Source organism: Tremella mesenterica (assembly GCF_000271645.1).
Source record: "Tremella mesenterica DSM 1558 unplaced genomic scaffold TREMEscaffold_13, whole genome shotgun sequence".
Classification (NCBI taxonomy): domain Eukaryota; kingdom Fungi; phylum Basidiomycota; class Tremellomycetes; order Tremellales; family Tremellaceae; genus Tremella; species Tremella mesenterica.
This window is the reverse complement of record NW_006711237.1, coordinates 303,221-326,204: the sequence shown is the minus strand read 5'-3', so window position 1 is coordinate 326,204 and position 22,984 is coordinate 303,221. Positions and strand designations below refer to the sequence as shown.

The window sequence follows — 22,984 nt, the reverse complement described above, 5'->3', positions numbered from 1 at the left end:
TACTGTATCTATGGTCCACTCGGCTCCGAGGTTTAGGTGGGGAGGTGGAGGGAATGCAGCCGTGGGGAAGTGGCAGTGTGGCAGTGTGGCAGTGTGGCAAATCGGCAAAGTGCGGCGTGCGGCGTGCGAAATCGTCGCACGCTTCACCCTTGCTCATCCTTTCTCGATGTCACGTTGATGCATCAGCTCCCCCTGTCTACTCTGACATACCCTGTAGAAACACCATACACTAAGTATATCCATCCTATCTTTGGAGGTTTTTTGTGCAAGTCTGAACCAGGGAGAGGTCCTCAAATAGGTATTCACTTCTGTTTCAATGAATACAAAACTATTCCCGGGGAGTCTCTCATCGACGGGAGAAGGAGGTGCCAATCACTGAGGAATCATGAATCAGGAGGGAACAATGTCGATTCTACTCCGGAGTTATCACCAGACGGATACCCAGATATATAGGTCCACAGAATGGATCAGGTCAAAAGCTACAGACATGTCCTCGGGGATAAATTTGGTGAATGATCACCTCATAATTTCCTATCCTCATACTATACATTACTGCACTCCTACTCTTCTGAAATGAGCCCTCATCACACCAGCTCATTCGCAGAAATTACTGTATCTTCTTACTCCCTTCCTCTTCTGTCCCTGAGCCATTGGGGTCTTCACCGTCAGAAGATTGGTATGACCTCTCCTGGGAATTGTCACTGTCATTGCCATCACCCTTGTCCTCATTATCATCCAGTCCAAGGGCGGTGAAGCACAGGGGACAGCGATAATTACTTGGAACATTCCAGTACTCAGAGGGAAGCTGCTGTACTGGGTCTGACCAGTGAAAAGCAGCAGGGACAAAGAAGGGTGTGATTTCTACCCTTTCCATCCAAGTACCCTCTTTGCTTTATAACCATTGAGCAATCATGGTGTCTCCTTCCACTCTCTTGGAGTCAAACCTATCCCAGTGTGTTTCTGCTGTGATAGTCCCGTCCCCGGAATGTGGTGGCGGTGGATTGAGCAACAAGTATACTTCAGGTGGTACAGTGGGGTGCGGGAAATGATGGCACAAAATTGTACCTTGATCGTGTTCATCAGTTTCATGTCGCGTCTTCATGTTTACCCAGATCTTCGCATGCAGGGATCATGTAGCGCTTCTTTTTGCATTTGGACATCTTCTCCAGTGTCCAAAGATGCCTGGCAAGTGTTTTTCACCCGTTTCACGCGCTCGAATAGCGGAAAAAGCAAGGACAATAACCTATCGCCAGGTCGCCATTGAACATGGTTGTTCTCCTAGTACCGTGGGACGTCTTACCCGCCAGCTCAGTCAAAAAGGTCACACTGCCCCCTCTCCTCGACCTGGACGTCCCTCACGCTTCACCCCTCGCATGGTTCGCCGCATCGAAGTCGTTATCAAACAAAATCGGAAGAAAACATTGAAAGAGTTGATTGCTGTCTTGAAGGATGATGGGATTGACATCTCTCTCACCACTTTACGTGCTACATTGAAACGTCTAGGCTTCAAACGCCGCATTGCTCGCAAGAAACCCTTTCTCACTAAACGTCATAAACGTCTCCGACTTGCCTACGCAAAGAAACATGCGAAAGATAGTATCAATGATTGGAGAAGAACAATTTTTGTGGATGAGATGTGTCTCAAGCTTAATTGGACGACAAAATCGTATGTGACGCGCAGGGAGGGAGAAGCGTACTTGGAAGAGTGTCTGCAGCCTAAATTTATGGGTGGATGGAGTTCCTGCATGATCTGGGCAGCAATTTGGTACGGAGGACGGTCAGAATTGGTGATGTTTGACACAACTGATAGTAAGGGAGCTAGGGGAGGAATAACGGCTAGAATCTATCGAGAGCAGATCACGGAGGGACCCCTTAAAGCGGCTTGGACGCATCTCAACAACAAATGGAGGGCTTACGGTGGTGCTAGGATTGTTGAGGACAACGTTCCACTTCATACTTGTGACGAAAATCGACTTCAAGGGAAGAAACAGCGATTTCTCTATCTTGATCACCCCCCTTCTTCCCCGGACCTGAACCCAATCGAAAACTGTTGGTTGTACCTCCGCCAACGGATCTGGAAGCTTCCTAAGCGTCCTACAAACAAGATTGAATTGTTCAAAGTTGCGCAGACAGAGTGGAAGGAGATACCACAGGCAGTAATCGACAAGACTATAGACAGTATGATAAAGAGATTGGAAGGAGTTAGGAAAGTTGGGGGTGGTGTGACCAAATATTGATCCGGTTGGTCTCTCTCTTGGTGTATGAGCAGAACTGACCCTTGTCCAGAGTCTCACTAATTCTTAGATCATGAGAATCATTCATGCATGAGTTATGACGGATGAGAGACGATGGTATACTGACGCACGGATTTGACGCGGGTGCCATCATTTCCCGCACCCCACTGTATATTCCATGAAGCCGGGTATGGCAGCCTTGGAGCTGTTGACACAAGATCATGTCTCATTGTTTTTTCCATTGCAGCGGCCAGCTTCACAGAAGCCCAAATCGGGCTTTTGGGAAATAGTCTTTTCATTGAAACAATCTTCTTAGAGAACTTCTCTATCCAATCTTCCTCCGTTGCGGACATTGATGGCCCTCCACAGGCGCTTTCTCTCCTTTTCTTCTCAAATGTCAAAGTCCGTCTGTGTAATCTTTGTTAGCCGATAGAATCGGGCCAGGACGGCCGAACCGCCGTTAGAATTACCCCTTCCGTCGAATATTTCTCCGTTCAACTTATCCTCTGAACTTTATTCAATCGTCTCTGGTTTACTGCGTGTGAGTGGAATGTGATAAGTATAGAGACATGTAGAATTGATGCATGCTCTTTTTCCCCTCTGTATTACCATCTAATTATCAGCAAACAGATCAACAGTCGGAAGTCCACATACCTCTGTGTATAACTAAGGCAAGTTCCTATTCTACTCTTCTCATAATGACCTCTGTGTCGACTAAGATTTCGTTTGAGAATCTCCCCAAGTTATCCTACGATCCATCAACGTATGCTTCGTGGAGAAAGGCGATCGAGGTGTATCTACAGATAGGCGACGTATGGAATGTCGTCTCAGGTAATGATACCGAACCTGGTCGCGAAGGGGTTAGGCCGGCAACTGAGAGGGCGGGATCAGTACCTCCTACCGCGCTCGTCGACGGGCAAGTGGTTGGTAGGAGGATCTCTGGAGAAGAGTTGAAGGAGTGGGAAACGTGGCAAGCGAGGGAGAATAAAGCGCAGGGGATGATCAAGGGAACAGTGACGGAAGCTGTAATGCTTGATTTATCTGAGAAGATGTCAGCTAAAGAAATGTGGGATTACTGCTTGAAAATGCACGTAACAGCCACAAACAAGAATCAGAGGAACGTCCGTCAAGCATTGTTTAGCTATGACTTGAGGGAAGATGCGACGGCCGAAGAGATGGCTAAGCATGTAGAGGATTTCTCGAAGACAATTGCTGAAGCGAAGTTGGTAGGACTGAACTTTGACTCACAGGAACGAGCAGGTCTATTCCTCAATACCATCCTAGCACCAGCATACAGGATCATCCACGTAGAACTAATGTCCGTACCCGAAGAGGACAGGACCTGGGACAAAGTGTTGTCGATCTTTAATGCAGAAACGGCGAGACGTAAAGCGCGCCCTGTTGGTAGGACCAATAGAAAGGGATTCACGATGTTCGCCGAAATGGATAAAGGAATGAGGGTGAACCGAGATAATATCTCTGATGGTCAGCCCAGAAAAGAAACTAGAAAGTGTTATAAATGTGACACTGTAGGACATCTAGCGAAGTACTGTCGTAAACCTAAAAGAGAGGATACGAACAGGAAAGAAAACACAGATGGAAAGGATGGAGGTAAAAAGAAATGGAGGAATAATAAGAATAATAAGAAAGGACATACAGTCTCGAAGGATGAGAACCAGTCCAAGGATAACTCCAAAACCTCCTTGATATATTCATCACTGGATGGTGAACATGAGGCATGGGCCGCAATGGCCATGTCGACAGAATCATGGTTCGATGATGACAAAGGGTACACGAGTAATATCGTATGGCCTGAAGAAATTGAAAACCCGTGGGTTGAGGATAATGAGTGGGTGGGTTTAGCTACAGAGTCTAATGACGTAAGCCACACTCGTGTAATCCCCACCTGGGTGGTGGATAGTGGTGCTACTCACCACATAACTCCTCACAGGTCAATAATGACGAATATTAAAAGACTAGTGGAACCGAGAGTGTTCGGACTAGCATCTGGCAAGTCAATGACGGCTTGGGAAACAGGTGACATTAACCTCGAACTAGATTCAGGACAGAAAATGGTACTGAAAGATGTACATCACGTCCCCACAGCAAAGATAAGTCTTCTCTCCCTTTCGAAGTTACTCTCATGGGGGTGGAAGGCGAATCTAAGCAGCAGTGGTGGATGGATAGGTAAAGGTAAAGAGAAACTAGGTTTGAGAAAACATGACTCACTGTGGTCGGTACGATTCGGCAGAGCAATGTCTGCCGTGATGATCGTGATATCTACACCGAAGGCGACTTCACCACTTGAATCTGAACATCAGCGACTCGGACATATAGGTGTAGATAAACTAAAGAATCTAGGTAGACAGGGACTATTGAAGAAGGACTGGGACACTTACAAGAACGATCCCTTTACGACTGATAAATGTCCCGCCTGTATGCAGGCCAAGATAACACGTCTACCAAAGAATAAAGAAGCACCAATGTTAAAAGGAGATGGTGAAGGAGTAGGAATGGATGTCGATATTATTGGTCCGTTCGGTCCGGCGATAAAAGGCAAACGATATTTCTTCGTTGGTGTGGAAAGGGCGAGTCGGATTGTATTCGCTATACCAATAACGACTAAGAACGAAGCGTCTGATATCGTTCGACAGTGTATTTCAAAATTAGAGAAACAGCTTGGTGAAAGGGTGAGGGTGATTAGGTCTGATGGGGGAGGTGAATTTGATAGTCTCGATATGAGGGAATTCTACCTGTCAGCAGGGATCAACCACTACATCACACAAAGATACACACCAGAATTAAATGGAGTGGCGGAGAGAATGATACGTACCTTGAAGAGGATGGTATCAACGATGATGTTTGACTCAGGACTACCGAACGAATATTGGTCCTATGCTGTCAGATACGCCACCATTATAATCATGAAAACATCGATTGGTGTCAGTGGTAAATCAGGCTGGACATCACTCACAGGAAGAGACACGAACCTAGATAGCGTGTGGAGATTCGGTGAACGATGTTTTGTTCAGATACCAAGGGAGATAAGGTTGAAGTCGAACTTCACGATACCTAGGGGTTCGTCAGCCATTATACTGGGTCAGGATGAGGGTGTGAGCGGTTGAATCGTTAGAATGGACGGATCGGGACGGATCGAACACTCACAAGACGTTCGTCGCTCGACAGGATGAATGGTGGCTACTAGAGAGTCGCCAGATGTCATCCAAACCAGCCTCGATGCCATCGAAGTGGACCTAGACCCCGTTGTCAACGAAGAAATTTTCCCTGACGACCGCTCAGAAAGTGGCGAACAGGAAAATATCGATAATGAACAAGGAAATGATGTCGAGAGAGACAACTCACCTAATACAGGTCCACAACCTACTGAAAGACGACGTGGACAGGGCATCTGGGGAGGAAATTGGGTCTATGAGAATGATATCATTGAAAATGAAAGAAATGATGAGGAAGGAAGAAATGATGGGGACGAGGGGATCGTGACGACACGTCACGGACGAATTATCGACCCCCCACCGTTTTCCAGGCCTAACAGACTCATTCCTAGGATTTGGTCGCGAGCCTAATAGGTTAGTCGCACTCGCCTCTATCGCAGGTATTGAAAGCGACACTTCTCTCATCGATCCTGTCTCTCCTGAAGAAGCAGTAAACCGCCCAGATGGTGAAAAATGGTTAGAATCCATGGAGAAAGAGATATCCAACATAGAATTTAAGGATACATGGGTGGAGACGGTACTTCCACCGGGACGAAAAGCCATTGGATGTAAATGGGTATTCAAAGCGAAGACAGATTTAGAAGGAAACCTACTAAAGTACAAATCCAGACTAGTAGCTGAAGGATTCTCATGTCATGAATCACAAGTATCAGTTTCCGCATGTTTTAGTTCTGCTCTGATGCCTTTGAGGCAAGAGACCTGAACCTTTAGTTAGTTATGTTATTCTCAGTTATGATGCCTGGTATGGCATGAGACCCAAGACTTTAGTATAGTTAGATTTTAGGCGAACGTATGGTTTACGTTGTCATGCGTACTTCTGCGTGCGGTCAACAGCGTATTATACGCAGCACGGCGAGAACAGGGCGCAGTCAGTTGCTGTTAGTTAGAAAACAGTAGGGAAGGCAAGGATTGCGACGGTTTCCTACGCAGGACGACTCCACCTGGTAGAACACCTGTTTTATAGATATAAACCCCTCATAGTTTTACATACTTCTTCTTTAGTTCTTGATCAAAAGTCATTTCCATTGCCATCCTTTTGGAGTCCAGTCCAGTCCAGTCCAGTTCCTTATAACCTTGTAAGACAAGCCAGAGACATTCCTTGGGTCACAGTCCCATTCCTTGTTGGACTCAGTCTTGTTAACTTAAGTATAGTCCTTGTCCCCTTGTCCTTTGTCCTCTGTCCCAGGGTGGGCAGTATCCTTGACATCTCACAAATACCAGGTGTCGACTACAAAGAAACATTTGCACCTGTAGGTAGATCGGGATCGTTGTGAATACTCTTGACTGTAGCAGCAACCGAAGATCTCGAAATTCGTCAGGCCGATGTCGAAGGGGTGTATTTAAACGGTAAACTCGATGTCAAAATTTACATGAAATATCCCAAGGGGATAAAACCGAAACCTGGATGTAATACCTTGAAGTTAATAAAGTCTCTTTACGGTTTAAAGCAATCGGGTAGAACATGGTGGATAGAACTCGGGGAAGGATTATCTCACCTAGGTTTTTCAAGAATCAAGTCAGATTGGGGTCTTTACTATAGACCAGAAGGGAAAATCAAAGGAAAGAGAGCAGCAATACTGCTAGCCTATGTCGATGATCTAGTATCAGCCACAAAATTGAAGGAAGAAGCCAAGGAAATTTTCGATGGGCTAGGGAAAAGGTGGATAATAACCGACCTGGGGGAGCTAAGTACCATTCTCGGTATGAAGGTCACAAGGAACAGAGAAGAAAAGACGATATGGTTAAACCAACCAGCGTACATTGATAAGATAGTTCAGAAGTTTCCTGAAAATGACTTACACCGAGACCGAAAAACACCATTACCTCTTACTGCAAAAAATCCTTCGATGTCGGAAGTGGAAAGTGAAATTCAACCATTTCAAGAATTAATAGGATGTCTACAGTGGTTAGCCACATGTACTCGACCAGATATATCCTATGCAGCCTCATACCTTGCTAGGTACATCACCAAACGGACGAAGAAAGTATGGGAAGAAGGAATAATGGTAATTACCTACCTTCGGTCCACTTGTTTACATGGTATTTGTCTAGGTGGCGAGGCTAGCGATCTAGCAGGATGGGTTGATTCGGATTGGGCAGGATGTAAAGACACACGACGATCAACAACTGGCTGGATCTTTATGATGAACGACTTAGCAATAACATGGAGTTCAAAAAGACAAGCTACAGTATCGTCGTTGACAGTTGAAGCAGAGTACATCGCGATGGCTGAAGCAGCAAAGGAAGCTCAGTGGTTGAGAGGATTACTGAGGGAGATAGGCTACGATCAGCTAAATCCTACGATATTAAATTGCAATAATCAAGGATCGATATCCCTAGCGAGAAAACCTGGTACCCACCAGAGGACAAAGCATATTGATATTTGACATCATGCTCTTCGAGATCTAGTCAGTAATAAAGTTATTGAACTAGAATATGTCAGCACTGTCTTTCAGAGAGCAGATGTACTCACGAAGGCTTTAGGTGGGCCAGTACATTCCGTGAATATGTCAGCGATACGCATAGAACCACCGAAGAAGAAAAACATTGGTTCAGTATATGTGACATTAGATGATGAAATTATCAATTCCGATTATTCTGATTTTGAGGATCTAGGAGATCTATCAGGTGGAATAGAGAACGAAGTGATACCAGAGAGAGAAGTGTGGGTGGAAGGAACTTCAGAGAAGCCCACCGAAGGAAGAAAAGATACCACCGAAGGAAAAGTTCTCGTGAGCCAAAATGTAAAATTTTCAGGTGTACCTAAGAATGTGAGTAATTCCAAGATAGGTCAGAAACCACCGATAGAACCTAGAATCATTAGAGAGATAAGAAAGAGAAATAAGGAGAAGAAGGAAAAGATGAGAGAGAGGAAAGATGGGAGGATACATAATTGACTTCCTAAGGAAGTTGTTCCCCCACATCATCACAGATCATGTATCCCAGCAAGTTCTCCACATGCTGACAGGCCCTCTCAAAATCGTATAGAATATCAAAGAAGGGTGCAGATGCACCCTGTCTAGCGTTCGAAAGAGATACCAGCAACCTTCGGAAGAAACGGATCTGCCGACATGCCGCCTCCAATGTGCGGACCGAGAGGTCAGACAATTCAGAAGGTCAGAGATAATTTTCATGATAAAGTGACTAATGAACGTACCATGAGCCTCACCAGGCCTCATGAGAGGAACCAAGGGATCGATACCACCTGGAAGTGGCGAAGACATAGTGATATTTCTAATGAAAATAAAAGTTTTTTGGTGGGTGTCGATTCTATGAAATATTGTCAGCCAGGACCACAAAGGAAATTCATTGATTCTTGGAATTCTACCACCAAACCTGAAGTTTTAAGAATTAGACAGGATAGATGGAAGTTCAGAGAGTCAGAAATGAGTGATAAAAGTGGAGAAAGACGAAAGGTGGACATACCATTAATTGGAGGTAAAAGTGATGAAGTAAAAGGAAAGATAGAGAGGAGTGAGTCGTTAGTAGTGAGTGGTTACCACATGTCAGAGCGGAGCCCCACAGTACGGGGCCCCACCGAACTTCAATTCACGATTTCACCTACCACTACTACCACACACATAACTGTAACGGTACTGGAAACACGACGACTAGGTCGCAGGTTGGGTCGAACTCGATGGATGTCTCGTGGAAATCTAGGGGCTCTGGTGCTAATGGATCGTGTCTCCTCTGCAATCGATGTAGCCAAAGAATGATATTGAAGAATCAGCAAAGTTGGTACTTTGCTGATTGTACTATATACTGTCTACGGCTATCCTTGTCCTCGTCTCCTTCCTGCTGCAAGCGTCTACGTACATACTCGGACAGGTGAAAAACCGCTTTGAGCAAACCCAGTGGGGAAATCTCGAAAGGGGAAAACCCGTCCCTACCTACTGCAGCACTGCCTCCAACTCCCGCTTTCCTCTGTCCTAATCCGTCGAACTCGATAGAGTCCTCTCGATTCGTTGTTACCCCGTAACAATAACACTCAATATTTCATCATTACTACCGTCTACATCATCAGAAACCTCGCCGTCGCCATCAATAAATTGTCCGGGACTACTGCAGAGTCGTGCATTGTCCCGTGGGGGAGTGTTAGCCCATAGAATCGGGCCAGGACGGCCAAACCGCCGTTAGATAATTACCCCTTCCGCCGATTGTTTCTCCGTTCAACTTATCCTCTGAACTTTATTCGATCATCTCTGCTTTACTGCGTGTGAGTGGAATATGATAAGTATAGAGACATGTAGAATTGATGCATGCTCTTTTCCCCCTCTGTATTATCATCTAATTATCAGCAAACATCGTGGTGGTGGTACACTCAACACTCCCTCTGCCATGATCACCTAGTCTCTGCTCACTACCTAAGACGGCTTTCCCACTGTCCTAACCTTTAAACTCCCTTGACTACCTTTTGTTCCTTCTCTTTTATCATCTACTCTTAAATCCTCCATATCCTTCAAATGACGTTAACCCGGCAAAGCTTTGGTGAGAATATCTGCTTGTTGATGATTGGTTGGGACATAGACGAGTTGAATCTGACCGTTTGACACTTGTTCTCGTATGAAATGATGTCAATACTTAATGTGTTTTGTCCGAGTATGTATACCTGGGTTATTAGCAAGCGCTAAAGCACCCTCATTGTCACAATTCAATGTCACTATTCCTTTCAAATTAACCAGTTCCTTCACAAGCCCAGCTAACCATCTCGCTTCTTTTGCTGCTTCTGCCATTGCCACATACTCTGCTTCTAACGTTGAAGTAGTGACTGCACCTTGTCGTTATGACATCCAACTAATCACTGAATTGCAGAGCTTGAAGATATATCCCGTAGTAGATCTCCGTGTCACTTTACATCCCGCAAAGTCAGTGTCCACCCAACCTTCTAATCCTTTCCCCACTTCTCCACCAAGAGCTAAACCATATTCTCGTGTCTTGAGAAGATAAGCAACTATTTGTAAAGCAAGTTGCCAATGAGTTTCCAGGGGAGCAGCACTAAACCGTGCTAGAAAGTTTGTTGCAAAGCTGATGTCTGGCCGAGTACATGCCGATGTCCACATCAAGCTTCCAATAGCGGCTTGGAAAGGGGAAAAAGGTGTGAGTTCATCAGTTTCACTAACTGCTGGCTCATTGTGATGTTGAGTGGGGAGAGGAGCTGTCATTGGATAATGTTGTGAATGACCCGGAAATTGAGAAGCGACTTTATCGATGTACGCTGGTTGAGAAAGATGGATTCTTCTCTTCAAACGATCTTGTGTAACCTTGAGACCCAGAATCTGCTTCATTTCTCCCATTTCCGTCATTACCCATTTCCTCCTCAGCTTCTCCATTACCCCATCAATCTCCTTATTTGTCTGCGCAGTCATGACCAGGTCACCAACATACGCCAGGAGAATCACCAGTCCACCGTATTTTCCTGCTGGTCGGACGTACATTCCCCAGTCTCCCTCAGTCCTTCCGAAACCCTGTTCCTCCAACGCTTTCCCAAGTCCCAACCACCATACCCTGGCTGATTGTTTCAACCCATACAACGACCTCTTCAATCACAGTACTGTCCCACTGCGTTGTCGTACCATGGCTTCAGGATGTTCCATGTGAATCTCCTCGTCAAGTACACCATTGAGATAAGCTCCCTCAACATCAGCTTGTCGTAGTTCCAAATCAAATGTAGCCGCAAGTGTGAGAAGTAGTCGAAGACTTGTCATTCTACTCACTGGAGCATACATTTGTTCATAATCAATTCCAGGTTGTTGAGAGAAACCTTTTGCTACGACTCTTGCCTTGTGTTTGACGATTTGACCATCAGCGTCTCTCTTGATGTTGAAGACCCATCTTGACGCTATAGCTTTACGACCTGGTGGAAGAAAAGCTTCTTCCCATGTTCCTTTTGACTCAATATTGTCAAGTTCCCGGAGCATAGCTTTCTTCCAGTCGTCTTTATCCTTGCTAGTCAAAGCTTCTCCAGCAGTCTGTGGTCCATCAGACGGTGACAAATTTGCTTCTTCCATACCCATCTCTGACGCCATAGCAGATGCTCTTGTCGTATTGCTATACCATTTCTCCAGAAGGTTTGCTTGATATGGTACTTCACCAGCAATTCGAGCACTACGTCGGGTAGGAAGTACAGGTGGAGGAGGTGGCGGTGCAGGAGTAATTGTAGGAGCAGGAGGATCAGGTGTTGGAAGAGGATCTGCCGTGGGAATTGTTGGTTCTTGAGTAACTTGAACATCATTCCCTGTCTCCCTCTGTCCTTCCACACCATTGTCATACCTCTGCTCTGTCGCTCCACTGTTCTCCCTCACACTCACTGATTCTGGTTCTTCTTCCAGAGGTTCAGTCACAACCTGAGCTGGTCGTACAGGAGGTGACATTCCTGAGGAAGGAAGTGTTGCCGGTAAAGTCGTAATAGGACGTGGAGGAGGATTGGATACTGAGGCCGTGGGAGGAGTAACAGGTGTGATCGTCTTCTCTGGAGTTAAGGGGTGACCTGAAGCACTCTTGACGTCCCTGCTGAAAAGCATCTTTCCATCACTCTCCATCCTCACATACCAATCACTCTTTGCTGGCTCCATTCCTACGACTCTTCCCAATTCTCCCTCGTCAATATCTAACCTTGACTTTCCTCGTACCTCCCCGGGAATCTGAACAAACACCAGCTCCCCAAACATCAGAGCATGTTTGAGATGCGGGTCTCTGCCCGTATACTTCATCCATGCATTGATACCATCCTCACCCCGGGTTGTCTCCATGAAAAGATAACAGGCGTATTTCACCGCCCAATCCCAGTAGTTGTTGTTCAAATTGGCTGACGCCAACATAGCTCTAGTCATCTCTTTGAGAGCTCTATTGAACCTTTCCACTACTCCATTCAGCTCAGGAGTGTACCTAGGAGTAACTTGATGGAGAATTCTTGTCTTGTGGTACCAAGCACCCGCTGGTCCACTGGCAAATTCCAATCCACCATCACTTCTAATAAACCGTACCTTCCCTCCCTGTCACGGGCGGGGTCTTATCCCCAAAGGGTAAGCAAGGTGACTGAGATGGGGCTGTAACCCAATACTTGTCTCGGGCTCGTAGAGCTTGAGGAGTATACAGAGGTTGACAAGGGACTGAGGGAACTGAGGGAACTGCAAGATGTCAGGCTGGATCTGACTGGACTGACAAGTTGAGAATGAGATTCAACAAGAGATTCATAGGTGGGGAACAACCTGTTTGGAGGGGGTTTATATCCACAGCAAAACAGGCTGAACTGCAAAACTACAACAATAAGCTACGGAAGAACTGCTAAACATATTTGCAATTCTCTTCAAGAGAATTGGCAATCCTGACATGTGAAACTGAGAACAATAGGCAAAGGACCCAGGGGTCCAGGGGTAACTGTTACAGGTTCATGGGTGCGACAAGGAACAATAGACAGAGGACACAGGAGTCCAGGGGTAAGTGTGTCAAGCATGTGAACACAAAGGGGAACAATAGATTAAGAGCACAGGGGTTCAGGGGTAGGTGTTTCAAGTGTGGGAGTGTAAGAGATGACAATAGGGATTGTTGATGGAGATCAAGAACAATAAACCTAAGCCAAAGGGGGTCAGGGGAAGTGTTCCAGATGTGTTTCAAGTGTGGGAACACGGGAAAAGACTATCTTAGGTGGCAAGTAGGTGATGTATGACACTCCCGTCTGTCTTTCCAACTTGTTGACAAAACCTTCCAGGTGAACCAATACGTTCTGCTTGTTAGGCAGAGGTACTACAGATGCTATTCTTTAATAGTCATCAATCATCGCCAAATAATGTCGATTTCCACCAATGGATGGGTCAAAAGGACTGGCCAGATCGACATGAACCGTCTCTGCATCTGCCTTCCCCCTGGGACTTTCTTTCCCCTTGGGTGACCTTGTTGCCCTGTGACCTTGACAAGCGTCGCATTCCTCCAGCCTGAACGTATCCTTTTCCAGCTGCTCCCTCAAATAACGTAGCAGTCCATCACCTGCTAGCTTCAGGAGTTTCTCACAACGAATATGTCCTAGTTGTTCATGTTCCTCTTCCAGAAGACTTGTTCTAGCTTTGATTTCAATCACTTGAGGTATATCAAAGCCTTCTGGTTGAGATGGATTGTGGTGAACAATCCCCATTTGGACAGGATCAAGCCGTTTCTTGACAAAACCAAGTCATGGAGGTCAACCTTTCACCCCTTATCTATCAGGGTATACGCTGAAAGATAGTTCCTTGTTGCTGAGGGCGACGATTTTACCACCGTTAGGAACTGAGAAGTGAGCAGGTGAGGTAAGTTTCTTGGGGTTGGTGAATAAGTGGATGTAAGGGGAGACATGGTGGGTACATCCGCTATCAACAAGGAATTCAGGAATGGAAGAAGGTGTCGACGAATTGTCTTTGCCGATAGCTCCTATTTCAAAGTCTTCCAATCTTGCTTCCCAAGCTTGTCTTTCCCACTTCCCTTTACCCTTCACCTTTCCCTCGTCTTCATCCTCCTTCTTTGGACAATATTTCTTCATATGTCCACCTTGCCCACAGTTCCAACACTTAGGTCCTTCCTTATCACCTTTAACCCTACTATCTTTACCACCCACACATCCTTTTTTTTTCCTTAAACCCAGGTTTTCCCTTCCCCTTTGCACCATGCTCCAGGGAAACCTTCTGCATCGCTGCATTCACCTCTCTAACTACATCACCTTCTCCCCTTGCTTCCCTTCGAGCTATCTCTCCTTGGTACATCTTCCTGACGTTATCCCATGTATGAAGGTAGCCGGGTGGTTGTTGGAAGATACGAAGAGCAATGTCGAAGTCGCTAGCACGAGTGAGAGAATCAAGGAATAGTTGAACACAAATATTATCAGAGAACCCGCAGCCAGTGTGCTAGGCTTCAAAGGATAAGGAGTTGAAGGTGGTGAGATGTTTGACAAGATTGTCGACAGAGGAACTGGACGGGAGGAATAAGGTACAAAGCTTTCTTTCTATGGCTGAACGATGTTGAGGAGTACTTATCTTCATGTCGTACTCCAGCCAATCCCACATCTCCTTCGCTGTAGATAGCTCTTGAATCTCCATCAAGAGTCCCCTATCCACCCTAGCTTGGATGACGCCTTGGGCCCTAATCTCCCCCTTTCTTCATTCATCCCACCTCATCATCTCGTCTGTCCCCAATATCCTGGGACCATCCATCTCATCCTCCCTGGGCGGCATAGACCCCGCCCTCATGTACCTTGCAACCAAGAAAGCACAATATGGTTCAAGGTCGGTACCTTTGATGATGCCAATGCACCTGACGATGGTGAGGTGAAGTCGGGCTTGGGTACTCCACACATAGTAGCCGTGGGCACTGGAAAGAATGGGAATGGTATCAAGTGTGGTTCCCGTGTATTCGCTCATTTTGATGTACGTGAGCTTTGTCTTCTAGATCAAAAATTGACTCTCAAGAAAGACTTATTGTGCGCTAGGCAAGTACTACAGCGTAGTAACCCGCCACCAGGTTGGACTGGATTTCCTTCTACCGGCAAGCCCGTAGGTATGCGTCTCAAAGACGTCTCCACTGCAGTAAACTTACAGCTGTCCTTCGTCTCTACTATCCAACCAATTACGCACTTTCCCGCCTGCTTCTTATCTATTCTCCTCCGTCTAGATGTACCGTACCAGTACTAACCCAGTACTGTACGCTCCCTTAATATTCCCTCCTATTGAGAAACACAATAGTCTATAGTCCATAACCGATAGTTGATCGTCTATAGTCCATAACCGATAGTTGATCGTCGATAACACACGCAATCCCCTCTCGGCCCACCACCCATCACGGCTTCACCAGAACAGCGCGGGGTACGGTTTGGGTGCCCTGACTCTCACCAGTTCCACAGTGATATGTGATTGACTCCTATATACAGCAACAGTGATAGAGTTCGACTGTTGATCTGTTGGTTGGTGAGACGAGAGAGGATGCATAAAAGAGAGAGACAACTGAAAGTTTGATCACGCGACAGAGTTTCTCGGAGTTTACCTATGACTTGGGGTGGCGGTACGATCAACAAACAGGAAGTCAGTGTGGCAGTGTGGCAGTGTGGCAGTATGGCGACTCGGCAACTCGGCGACTTCAAAGTGGGGGTGGGTGTGAGTGTCAGGACCAGACGTTGTAGATAGTCTGCGTCACTTGTGCTATGGCTGTAGAGGCCTCGTAGGGGACAAACCTATTGATGTAGAAGATCTAATAGACCTGAAAGGTTATTGAGATCGAGTGGCAAAAGATAATACTAAAGAACACAAAATACATTCGACAAGGGGACTATGGAAATAGACTGCATCTATATAGAGAAAGGGGAACGGGGTGATACCAATGTAACGGAGTAAAGATGGAAATGGATATGGGGTAGAAGAGCGAAGTAAGACGGAGATCGATATGAGACACAGGGATCGAGGAAAAGTATCATGTGGTGTGAGAAAACGGAATAGGGGTAGTAGGAGAGGACATGGTAATGGAAAAGAAGTAGGACTACTACACTCCTGTGACCAGGTACCCATGATCCTGACAGTGAGGCATGGATCTGTTAGGGACACAGCCGGAGATGGACCCCTCCAGAGCGGCACGGACCTCATCAGACACAGCCAGAGACATTCCCCTCTGGAGGTGCATGACGCTCTAGCAGACCCAGCCGGAGTTATGGGGTGTACATCATAAAGAAGTCACAATTTTTGCAGTTCTTCTACCTTCAGTCAGCAATCTACTGATATTTGAAGGTAAGCCAACATCTCGAGGATCTTGAAGAGGTTTGAGACAATGTGATTGCATGATTGTCACAATCGTCGTTTCTTCTCCTCTACTGACCGACGGTCGACAAACCTCGGCTAACTACGTCGTAGTGGGGCGTCGGTGTCTCACTAGGACAGGGTACTCGTCGGGGGAACTACGGCTAACTTCGCCGTAGTAATACGTCGAGTGGTAAATGATAAGATGATCGTTGATGAACTGCGGCTAACTTCGCCGTGGTACGTCGAACTGCTCGCTGGTAGCTCTCCTTAACTCGAAGGTTGTAGCTACTGAATATATCGCTCGCTACTGACAACAATCAAGGATCGCTGAAGAAGTTCAGCGATCTGTAAACTATCTATACTGCCCTCTCTTCTCTGAGAACGTCCCTCAACTCTCGCACTGCCCCACGCTCAGTCCTCTTCGTTCAACTTCGCTGTACCTTGCCATATCCCCGATGTCCTACTCCGCTCACTTCGACTAACTTCACCTAACTTCCCCTGTTCTGCTCTCCCTCGGTTCCCTTCCCCTAACTTCGCCGTAGTTCTCCCCTAGGCGGGGTTATCGTGACAAATACCCTCTTGGTTCTCGTAACTTCGCCGTAGTCGGTCTCAGTGGTTCCGGTGGTAGTTGGTGATGGTGAAAGGAGGGTCGGTGATGGTGGTTGTCAGGGATGTTACGATGTGGTTCGTGACAATGATACATTCACCCCCAACGTCTCTCCTGTCATGACCACAAAAGGAAGCATTCCAATGGAAGCTTAGGAAGAGCCTAGAGACATGCATACAGTATGAGTAATGACAGGGTAGCCACGAGTACTTTGAAGAGTGGAGTGATGTGACTCACCATTGAGCGATCAACATTACAAGACAAATATGTGTAATAGTCTCCACCAGCGACTGGACACCTCCGGAGCTGCATGGCTCTCTGTCAGGACCAGACGTTGAAAATAGTCTGCGTCTCTGAGCTATGGCTATGGGGCCTCGTAGGGAACAGAGCTAGTGATGTAGTTTATAGTCTAGTGATGTAATGGATTGAAGAGACTATAAGTTGATGAGATCAAGTGGCAAAGGAGTTGCTAAGTGACGAGAAAATACATTCAACAAGACATTCGCGAAAAAAGGATGTTTCTATATACTAAAAAGGGAGCGGAGTGATACCAAAATCTACGGAGTAAAGATGGAAAATAATATGGGGTGTAAGAGCGAAGGAAGACGGAGATAGATGAGGGACACGGAGATGAAGGAAAAGTATAGCAAGATAAGAGAATAGCAATCAGGTAGGAAAGGGGAACGGACGATGCTGTAGCGGGATCAGTGAAGCGGAGATGGGAACGGGTAGGTGGAATACGACTTGTGCGTACGACTCGGAGGAACCCGCCTACAGGAACCCGAGATCCTGACACTCTTCAGCTGGGTCCAAGAGGGAAGCTTTGAACCGTGTGACACCGGAGTGGAACGTCTCCGGCTGGGTCCCTAATAGATCCGTGTCAGCACTGTGTCACCTCCCAATGTCCACGGTGTCCCCCATGGAAACAAGCTATTTTACTGGTTAGGACTCACACACTGCCGCAGAATTCGTCCGTTGATAAGAGGAGGTGATACGCGTTAATCAATCATGTCTCACCAAGAAACTATCGTATTTTCACTTTCGGCTCGTGACCAAGTGAATATGCATAGACATAGGTATATAGATTGATTCAGGTCAACCACTCCCGACACGTTGTCCCGGAGAAGGTTTGAAAGGACCGTCCTCGGTTTGTTCGTACCCACTCTGGCGTCATCCTACTATAGCTCATTCTACTTTACTAAAATATGAACACATCTTAATCTGTTACTTAGTACTCACTATCCCTACTTCTCTTCCTCTCCCCTGTCTGACCCAGTAGAGTCTTCATTGTGAGACGAATGGAAAGGGGTTTCCTCCACTGGCTCAGGGGTGGGACTGCTGTTATTGGGATCATCGAGCGACAATGACTCTTGGGGAGCCTTGATAGTGCTACGGACCGCCCAGAGTTCGGGGAGCATAGTCTCTGCACCAGTGAAACGTGTACCTCTTCCCAGTCTGACAAAGGCATCAGGGAGTCTATCTGGTGTTATTGCCACCCCATTCAGCTTGGCGCCAGCTTCAGTTTGTCGATATAGATCGATGATGGACTGTGCGTCCTCCGTCATCGAGCCATAGAAATCCCACTGCAGACCAGGGGTATTTACCATGTTCCAGCAGCTAGCTCTGCCAGGCAGTGATTGAGCCCAACTGCTCATGTTTTTGTGCTGTGATTTCACCACTCCAGGGGTCCGTCTGGCAGAACCCCAGAGAGGATTCTCAGGAGAAAGGAATGGCATTGAAAGGATTGTCGAGTTTCTCTCATCACAAAATGCCTTTCTGGGGCACGCTGAGGGCGCCGCATCACTTGTCTTCACTTTGTTCTTTGACCTCAAAGCATTGCTCTGTAACAATCGTCTTCCACGAATGATTCTATCTACCACTGCTGATGGCAGAACCATATACGGACGGTCGGGTCGATGGGAGCTCATCGATGGGCTGTGTCGGGTATTTGGTGCATTTGACTGTTGGTTGACAGGAAGTGGAGCAAAAATATCATCCAATGACTGGATGATGACAGTCCTTATTGAGGCCGGAGGTCCTCTGGTACCGTCTTGCCTGTCGGGATAAATTCCGAGCTCCCGACTCGACCAATGTAAGCTTCGCCGCCTCTGTCTGTAAGTCAAGACACCATCAAACCAAGTGACACCTTGAGTCTCTGTGTGACTGGGGAAGAATGGGGCAATATAGAGCTTTATCTGCAAGCAGTCAGCTCAGCAACTGCACAGGGAAGATTATGACAGTATAGTACTGACCTGAATGGCGTCTACATCATCTACAATAACGTTAGGGCCCAAAGTTGAATGACTTCTGTGAGATATGGGACGTAGCGACATGGAGAAGACAACCGAGTTGCGCACTCTCTCCTTTCGTTCTTGGTATCTGTGGTATGCTCTGCCCATGGTAGGATTTGAACGAGCTTGAGAAATACGTTCCATGGTTTTTTGGGACAAGACAAAGAACGAATACTCTAGTCTTTGCAGAGGTCCCTTGCAAATCTCGTCAGGACTTCTGTCCTTCTTAAGTTTGATAACATCATCGTAGCTACCATAATAGTATGTGAGAGTTTCATAGTCAAACTTGACCAATGTGGCAGAGGGCGAGGCTGGCGAAGCTCCTACTGTAACAAGCACCTGCCTGATCAACAGGACTTCAAACATTGATACTTACTCCACGTGTTTCATGTCCATACCATCCGAAAGGGTAGTAGCTTCGGGCAACGATTTGCCAGGTGAGCGTGACACGTACAAAAACGGTCTCACCAGATAGAATGGATCTCATCATCTGAGGATCTTCGGACGTATCATGCCCGGATTCCTTCAACATTCTGAGCTGGATTATGGGGTTCCCTGGGGATGATGAATTATTAAATTACGATGTCGATGTTGGTTGCCAATTGTTGCAGGAAAGAGAATGGGCTAAAGACTTAGAGTTATGTGTAAGAGGGAATGAAGGGGAAAGAGGAGCACTGCTTCTCTTTCCAACTCAGTTTCTCACCCTGGGCGCATTCACACCCAGCACAAGGGAGTGTAGAGTGGACTTGAAGGCAGTGCATGTAGTCTTAAGATGAATCTCTCCCATTGACAAAGGGACAAGCCTTTCTAGTAAGATTCTCAGCCCCAGTCTCCTCAGAAGGTGAGAATAGAGTTGGTGCGGGGGAGGACGAGAGCTCAACCCCGTCGATAACTTTTAGTTGTACGTGTTGTGAGTACATTGCCCTCCGTTCTTCCATTTTACTCCATAGGAGAGGAACACAAGCAGTCGGTAGACCCTATCAGCCTTCGAAGATCGTCCTAGGTCTCTAGCTTGTAGATCAAGCGTAGGTAGCACAGGCATAACGTACGGGATTATGACGTCCATTGAAGTTCTTCTTGGGCCTCACATGTTTATCCTAAGCAAGGATCTCGGTACATTAAGGATCCTCGAGGTATGTAAGCTTGAGCATCCGACGCCTCAATCGCAGACGGTTTGTGCAGGTGACCTCATCTCAACGTGGTATCTTGTACGACCCCTGTTAAGAGGTCATTCACCTCAGTGAGGTCTTCCATATTTTGTGAACCACAGCAGACAGATTCCAGTGCAACTTTGGAAAGGTGGGTCTTCTTCCCTCTATTTTGCTGGAGAAGCAATGGTGCCATGATATATTGCCTGAACGCGCGATATCACCTCCCCTAGCTTAACTCAATACGCGACACCCGTCTGTATCTGTGGTTGAACGAAGGATTGGGTCTAGTACCGCAAGATATGTGTGCATTTCTGCATCTAGCGTTCCAACTTGTAAGCGACCCATTGATGTGCATGTACTGTCAGGATCACGCGGTACCACGGGTACCTTACCATGTAGTCGTACTCTTTTTCCATTCCCGTCCCGGTCTCCATTCCCGCGTCCGGGCTTACTCCGTTTGCTACTACGCCTGGTACCATTCCTTCGACACCTCTACCCTTTTTTACATCTCCGTCTCGTTAACTATCATCGCTCTTCCTCTCCTATTCTACCTCGACTTCATTCCAAACTACGCATGCTCTTATCGGTATCATCCCGCTCTCTTTTTAGTATATAGACGTAGTCTTTTCTCAGCAATGTCTTGTCGAATGTATTTTGTGTTTTCCTAGTTATATCATTTGACATACACCTCATCGATCTTACAGATCTCTTCGATACACTACATCACTAGGTTTGTTCCCTACAAGGCCTCATTGTCACAGCTCATCGACGCAGACTATTCCGACGTCTGGTCCTTACATGTACCCTACATTATACCCTTCCACAAACAGATCAATTCTTTTTGTGGGAAGCCGTCTTAGCTTAGTACCCTGTTTATAGACTGCTGACGATCCTTTTCTGTTCAGACATTCGCTTCTTAAGGCGGGCTACCCTATCTGAAGAGCTCCGCATTCTTGTAACTGTTTCCTGAGTAAGTACCTCACTCAATGAACACCCTTTCCTGTAGAACCAGCCCTCTTCAAATATGAGCTTTACTATTCGAACGGGTTCTTCCGAGTCCGGACCAAAACTCTCCTGAGAGGGTACCTCGGGATAATCGGTTATAGATTTCATCGGCGTGATAGACAGGTCGTCATCCAGATGTATCGGTAGGGTGGCTACCCAGATCGCCTCACTTGTACCCGGCCTGAATTCTGCAAGCTATTCCTCAGTGAATGGTACCAATTGGGGACAAATCTACTCACATGGACTAACGTTTCGGTTATGCGAGCGGTGTGTCCAGTGTGCGTGTCCGTCAGCTGGGTGACTGTAGCGAACTTGGACACGTGAAAATATCGATCGTCCGGGAAAACCGATATGGTATCCCTCCTGTTTTCCCGCCTATCGTTTGTGGAGATGCCAGACTGAGGTGACGATCCCTCTATGCCCGTCTGGGAGCTGGGCGAATCCACGGCAGTGCTGGGGCGGATTGTCATGTTGTAATTAATTCGAGTTGTTTACCTGTATGGAGATGCAAGTAGTATTGAATAAGATGGGAAGAGTAGTTGATTCAACAAAATGCTTATATGGGAAAATACACGGCTGTTTACCATTTACACGTTCACATCAAAATAGAAGCATGCTCGCCGCTGGCCCAGACCCCCGGAACGGAATGAAAGGAGAGGCGTGGGCGCGGACCACAAGAGTTTCCCCACTTGGGAGAAAGAGGTGGAGGTGGAAGCCAGAAGCAAACTTGAGAAAAGCCTTCCTCGTGTGAGAGCAGAAAAGAAAGAGGGGACCCGAGTCGATGTACGGCAGGAGTCGCACGGTCCCACCCTCCATTCACCCACCGCCTCTCCTCTCCTCTCCTCTCCTCTCCTCTCCTCTCCTCTCCTCTCCTCTCCTCTCCTCTCCTCTCCTCTCCTCTCCTCTCCTCTCCTCTCCTCTCCTCTCTACCATTCTTACGTTGGCCCTTCGCTATATTGCACTACCAGAGCGACCGTGCCAGCTTATAACACCTCCCTTCCCTTCATATCCAGTGGTCAAGACGTTCAGGAAGAAAGACGTGAGTGAGTAGACGAGATGTGGCTCTGTCTCTTTCAGTGGGTCCGAATTCGATCAGGATCAGACGTAGCAATAACCTGCATCAATGAGCTTGAACCGAAAAACTTTGTTGGCAGCAGTTCTAGCGATGTAGGGTGTCAAAGAAAGCTCTAGATCAAAAAGAGATGTAAGCAAGAGAACACGAAACATGTGACAAGACGTCCTTGAGAAAGATCTACTTCTATATAGTAAAAGAGATTGGAGTGATAATGACGTGAGGATACATCAACGGATAGCAAAAAAAAAGGTGAAAGAACAAAGCCAAAACTTGATGCATAAGCAGACACGGAGACGTGGAAAAGTGAACGAGGTATGCGGGTAAGTTAGGGGTTGTATGAGAATGGAAAATGTCCAAAGTGATAATGAGATGGGACATCGATGTGATCTAAGACTCCCAGGTATCCGTCACTACAGTAGGTACCAGAGCTGCTCATAGTCCGAGCAATTCTATCAAGAGACAATAGGACAACCAACACGGGTGCAATTGGGAATTCCCACTTTTGCATAGCTGTTAACAACTAGAGTGTTTAGGGTCAGTACTTATCTCATTTGGCGTCTCCTCAGCCTCTTCCGTGTCTACAGTAGGTGGAACCGTATCTCTGCTGTCATCTTGGCCGTCTGTCACTATCTCAACCCCA

The 22,984-nt window shown here is 46.7% G+C and overlaps 4 protein-coding genes across 4 annotated transcripts; 1 reads left to right on the top strand and 3 right to left on the bottom strand.

Annotated features, from left to right (window-relative positions):
• Window positions 1–7,974: 7,974 nt before the first annotated feature.
• On the top strand, window positions 7,975–9,183 carry TREMEDRAFT_65126 (uncharacterized protein; the record flags this gene model as incomplete). The annotated part of the gene is made up of 3 exons (XM_007007313.1): window positions 7,975–8,238; window positions 8,491–8,941; window positions 8,978–9,183. 3 exons carry the CDS (start codon window positions 7,975–7,977, stop codon window positions 9,181–9,183), a joined length of 921 nt encoding a protein of 306 aa, XP_007007375.1.
• A 4,472-nt stretch (window positions 9,184–13,655) lies between these two features.
• On the bottom strand, window positions 13,656–14,102 carry TREMEDRAFT_65124 (uncharacterized protein; the record flags this gene model as incomplete). The annotated part of the gene is made up of 1 exon (XM_007007312.1): window positions 13,656–14,102. One exon carries the CDS (start codon window positions 14,100–14,102, stop codon window positions 13,656–13,658), a length of 447 nt encoding a protein of 148 aa, XP_007007374.1.
• A 3,964-nt stretch (window positions 14,103–18,066) lies between these two features.
• TREMEDRAFT_65123 (uncharacterized protein) lies at window positions 18,067–19,645 on the bottom strand (the record flags this gene model as incomplete). The annotated part of the gene is made up of 3 exons (XM_007007311.1): window positions 18,067–19,017; window positions 19,075–19,452; window positions 19,490–19,645. The coding sequence occupies 3 exons, from the start codon at window positions 19,643–19,645 to the stop codon at window positions 18,067–18,069; spliced, it is 1,485 nt and encodes a 494-aa protein (XP_007007373.1).
• A 1,413-nt stretch (window positions 19,646–21,058) lies between these two features.
• TREMEDRAFT_65122 (uncharacterized protein) lies at window positions 21,059–21,739 on the bottom strand (the record flags this gene model as incomplete). The annotated part of the gene is given in 3 exon segments (XM_007007310.1): window positions 21,059–21,133; window positions 21,153–21,464; window positions 21,509–21,739. The coding sequence occupies 3 exon segments, from the start codon at window positions 21,737–21,739 to the stop codon at window positions 21,059–21,061; spliced, it is 618 nt and encodes a 205-aa protein (XP_007007372.1).
• Between the last annotated feature and the right edge of the window lie 1,245 nt (window positions 21,740–22,984).